Here is a 4,994-nt window from a genome sequence, read left to right as displayed (position 1 = left end):
ATCATCGTGCCAAAGATGCTGTCCAATATCTTAAACAGGGACAAAGCCATCTCTTTCCTGGGATGCATGGTGCAATTCTACTTGTTTTGCACATGTGTGGTAACTGAGGTCTTCCTGCTGGCTGTGATGGCCTATGACCGTTTCGTGGCCATCTGCAACCCACTGTTGTACATGGTCACCATGTCCCGGCATCTCTGTATGGAGCTCGTGTCTTGCTGCTACCTCTGTGGGATGGTGTGCTCTCTGATCCACTTGTGTTTCGTTCTTGAGATCCCATCCTACAGATCAAATGTGATTAACCACTTCTTTTGCGATCTACCCCCTCTCTTATCGCTTGCTTGCTCTGATGTCTCTATTAATGAACTGTTGCTATACATCCTGGCCACCTTCAATGAGATGACCACCATCGTGATCATCCTCACTTCCTACTTGCTGATTCTCATCACCATCCTGAGGATGCACTCTGCAGAGGGAAGGCGCAAAGCCTTTTCCACCTGTGCCTCCCACCTCACAGCCATCCTTGTCTTCCATGGAACAATTCTTTTCATTTATTGCCGGCCCAGTTCTGGCAACAGTGTGGAGACTGACAAAGTGGCCACGGTGTTCTACACCATAGTGATCCCCATGCTGAACCCCTTCATCTATAGTCTGAGGAACAAGGATGTGAAAGAAGCTCTCAGAAAAGTGGTGAGCTCCAAAATATTTTACTTGAAAATACTTTCTTAGCGGGACTCAGGGTCGCAAAGTGGAGGCTGGTGGAGGGGTGATGGGTGGGCTGTGGTGTTCGAGTGGAGGGAAGAGGCAGGAGGTAGGTGGTTCTCAGTTATTCTTTTTGATTCGCTTGCCTCTGTGCCTCCTCAATTTGCCTCAAGGGTAGGATTGAGCACATTTCAAACTTAAGCCTACCCTTTGCCTTCCTTCAATCTCTAAAGTCTTAAATGGATATTAGTAACGGATCCTTAAGATACATTTAGTTTGCTGTATAACCTTCCTGTGCTTTATGAAGAGCGCTTGAAAATCACACTTTTCTTGGTATCTATTATGGAAACTTTGATCCTTTCCAAAGTTGAATTCCTCCTATTTTATAATGAAAAGCACATCGTTGTCTAACAGTTTATATACAGAATGAGATTTCCACATGAGTATGTGTCTTATCTTTTTTTCCTTTTTTAGGTTTATTGCTTATTTCTGGTTTTCTTTATTTTTTTTTTGTTGTTGTTGCTGTTGCAGTGTCCAGTGATTTTGGAACTGCAGATATGATCTCATCTGAAAAAATGGAGATATACTATTTACTTCCCATGAATGTTAGGAAAATTAAATTACATGTCATGTGTAAAGAGCCTAGAATGATCCCTGGCACACAATTAGTTCTCCCTCTCCCTCCCTTTCTCTCCCTTTCTCCTCCTCCCTCTCTTATATTGTATTTATATTTCATATCTACTCTTTGTCTTATATATATGCACACAAATATAAGAGTGTGGATATATGTAAAATCTGCACAAACACACATATAGTTGACATAATGAATAAACATGACTACAAGTATCTGCATCTCTGACTTAGGTCACTCATCACAGGTATTTTTGGTTTGTTTTTTACTTTGAGTCTCCATTCTAACTCTCCATTTTCAATAAAATGTTGTCACTTAAAAGTGGAATTCTAACTTGTAGAACATATAAATGTTTCATTTTCAAGCCAAATTATGGAAGGAGCCCAAATGTCCATCGACTAATGAATGATAAAGAAGATGTGGTATTTATTCACAATGGAATATTACACAGCCATCAAAAAAGAATGAACTCTTGCCATTTGCAATGACATGGATGGAGCTAGAGAGAATTATGCTAAGCAAAATAAGTCAGTTGGAGAAAGAAAAATACCATATGATTTCACTCACATGTGGATTTAAGAAACAAAGCAGATGAACATAGGGGAAATAAAAAGAGATGCAAACCAGAAAACAGACTCTTAACTATAGAGAAGAATCTGAGGGTTGCTGGAGAGGGGTTGGGCACAGAATGGGTTAAATGGGTGATGGGTATTAATAAGGGGGTGGGAGAGGGGGAATCTCAATCAGACTTGGCACTGAACACAGAGCCAGACACGGGATTTGATCCCAGGGATCTGAGATTATGACCTGAGCTGAAATCAAGAGTCCATAGCCTGGTGATGGGTATTAAAGAGGGCACGTACTGCATGGAGCACTGGGTGTTATATACAAACAATGAATTGTGGATCACTACATCAAAAACTAGTGATGTAATGTATGGTGACTAACATAACATAATAAAATAAAATTAAAAAAAAAAAAGAGTCCATAGCTTAACCGCCCCAGCCACCCAGGCACCCCTTTAAAGTGGTTTTAAATTAACTGTCATTTTTAATTATAATTTGACCAAATAAGTAATAAAACCTAGATTATTGTGCCTATTAGGAAGGATTTATTTTTTCTAGTACTAGTAATATTTATTATAAGATGGCCAAATAGATATGGGTTCCTAATTTTCAAAAATTGTATGACAATGTGTTTATCTTTCTTCTATCATTAATTTTGCTTGAATGACTTATATATCCTTTGTTCTGTGCTCTGTTTATGGATAAATCCCAAATTAGTCCAGAAAACTATTGAGAGAAAAATACTAGCTGTTTTTGTTGAAGGTAACATAAAAACTGCACAATAATCTTATATTGGTTCATGAAACAATTTGGAATGGTGATATGATTTCAAACTTACAGTAAGAAATTAAAATTAACTTATTTCAGAAATTTGGATATATAATTATATTCCACACTATTTTATATAATCATATATATTCACATATATGAAACTGCCTTCCTTTACACATTGTCACTTACTTGATTTGAACTCATATGGAACACTTGTAGAAAAGTAGTAGAAATATTATATTACTCTTGATTAGAGTTAGTGATGAAAATGAAAACCAACCTATGAAATTTTAATAGATGCTTCCTAGTGTTTACAAGGAAATTTAGGTATTCAAATAACTATATTAGAAAAGAGAAAATCTTTTAAAATTAGAAACATAGCTTCCACATTAAGAAAGTAAAACAAACAAACAAAAAGAACAAATGAAGGAAGTTTATAATAGACTAGAACACAAGCCAATATAGTAGGAAGATGAAGAGCAGAGAAGATCAATGAGTTTGTACTGTGAAAAGATTAATATAATTGACAAAATTAGCTAAAATTACTAAGAAAAAAAGAAACAAGAAACAAAATTAATACAATCATTGAGGAGAGTAAACTTAAAGAAATGAAAATGAGTATAGTGAATAGTATAAGCAATTTTATGCCGACAATTTAGTCAACTTAGATGATATAGACAAATTTGAAAAAGATCAATTTACCAAAACCGACAATCAAAGAAATAGAAAATCTGAATAGATATGTAACAATAAATTCAATTTGTAATGAAAATATTCCCTCCCTCCCCCATCAGTATCCAGTCATAGATTGATTCACCAGTTGTTTTTACTAAATAAGTATATAAGCAATAGTACCGATTGTTAATTAACTCATATAGAAGATAGAGGACATGATGCTCTTTCCAGTTCACGGGATTATGCCAGTATTCCCCTGATAACAAAGCAAAACAAAGACAACATAAGAAAGAAAACACAGGGGCACCTAGGTGGCTCAGTTGGGTAAGCATCTGACTTTGGCACAGGTAATGATCCTGGGGTCCTGTGATTAAGCCCCAGATCCAGCTCCCTGCTCAGTGGGGAGCCTGCTTCTCCATCTTGCTTTGCCCCTCTCCCCCACTCTTGCTCTCTCTCCCTCAAGAAAGTAAATAAAATCTTAAAAAAAAAGAAAGCACAAACCAATATCCCTCATCGATATAAACACAAGAATTCTCAACAAAATATTATATCCAATAATGAAATAAAATAAATGCAATAAAACATATAACAGGATTATGAACCATGATCAACTGAGATTTATTCCAGAAATGAAAGGTTGGTTTAACATATGAAAAACAATGTAATACATCACTTATATATAGAATAAAAATCAACAAAAATCGCATGTCTGCAGTATAGATACAGAAAAATTATTTGACACAATCCAGCATCCATGCAAGACAAAAATTACCAATAAAGTAGAAATAGAAGATATTACTTCAATCTACCAAAGCTGTTGCTATCATCACACTTAATGGTTAGGGAATGAGTGATTTTCCTTATAGTTAAAAAACAATGCAGGATGTCTACTCTCAGTACTCGCAGACAGATTGAAATATTAATAGATTGATAAATATACATAGAAAGATAGATGCACAGATTAATATATCAATCAGCCCACCAGTCATCCAGATTTGAAGTAAAACTGATTTTATTCACATTATACATGATCTTTTAAGAAGAAAATCCTAAACAATCCACACACACACACACACACATACACGTACATATACACCCTACTAGAACTATTACTCTAATAATTGAATTCAACATGATCACAAAATACAGCATCAATATGTCAAAAGTATCTTTTTTCTTCATAGTACCAAAGTAAAATCCCACAGTAAAACTAAGAAAATAAGTTCTTGAAAACATCAAAAAGAGTCCAATACTTATAAATAATAAAACATTACTACTGAGAAACTTAAAATGACAAAATATTGTAATTGGTACTGGTATAAGGTGAGCATATACTTCAGCATAATAGAATTGAGGGTCCAGAATTAAATAGATTTATGGTTGATTGATTCTGACAAACTGCTGAGGTGGTCTCCTGAGGCTGGATAATCTTTTCAATAAATGGCGATGAGTAACTGGGTATTCATATGCAACAAAGATAAATTTCAACTTACTTCACACCATGCACAGACATTAGCTCAAAACAGATCATAGACTTAAATCTGGGAGCAAAAAGGGCAAGTTATACAGCTGAGGAAGGATTTGTGTCCATAATATATAAAGAACACTTACTAATAGAACATAGAAAACCAAGTAAAAACTTTTAAATAGGC

General features: G+C 35.2%; 1 protein-coding gene across 1 annotated transcript; it reads left to right on the top strand.

The window, feature by feature from the left end:
• Positions 1-3: 3 nt before the first annotated feature.
• Positions 4-726, top strand: LOC116629533 (olfactory receptor 5L1-like; the record flags this gene model as incomplete). Its single annotated transcript, XM_032399798.1, has 1 exon — positions 4-726. A coding segment is annotated over one exon (723 nt), but the record flags the coding sequence as incomplete, so codon positions are not given.
• Between the last annotated feature and the right edge of the window lie 4,268 nt (positions 727-4,994).

Source organism: Phoca vitulina, unplaced genomic scaffold (genome assembly GCF_004348235.1).
Source record: "Phoca vitulina isolate PV1807 unplaced genomic scaffold, GSC_HSeal_1.0 scaffold1301, whole genome shotgun sequence".
Lineage (NCBI taxonomy): Eukaryota > Metazoa > Chordata > Mammalia > Carnivora > Phocidae > Phoca > Phoca vitulina.
This window is presented reverse-complemented; position numbering and strand designations above follow the sequence as displayed.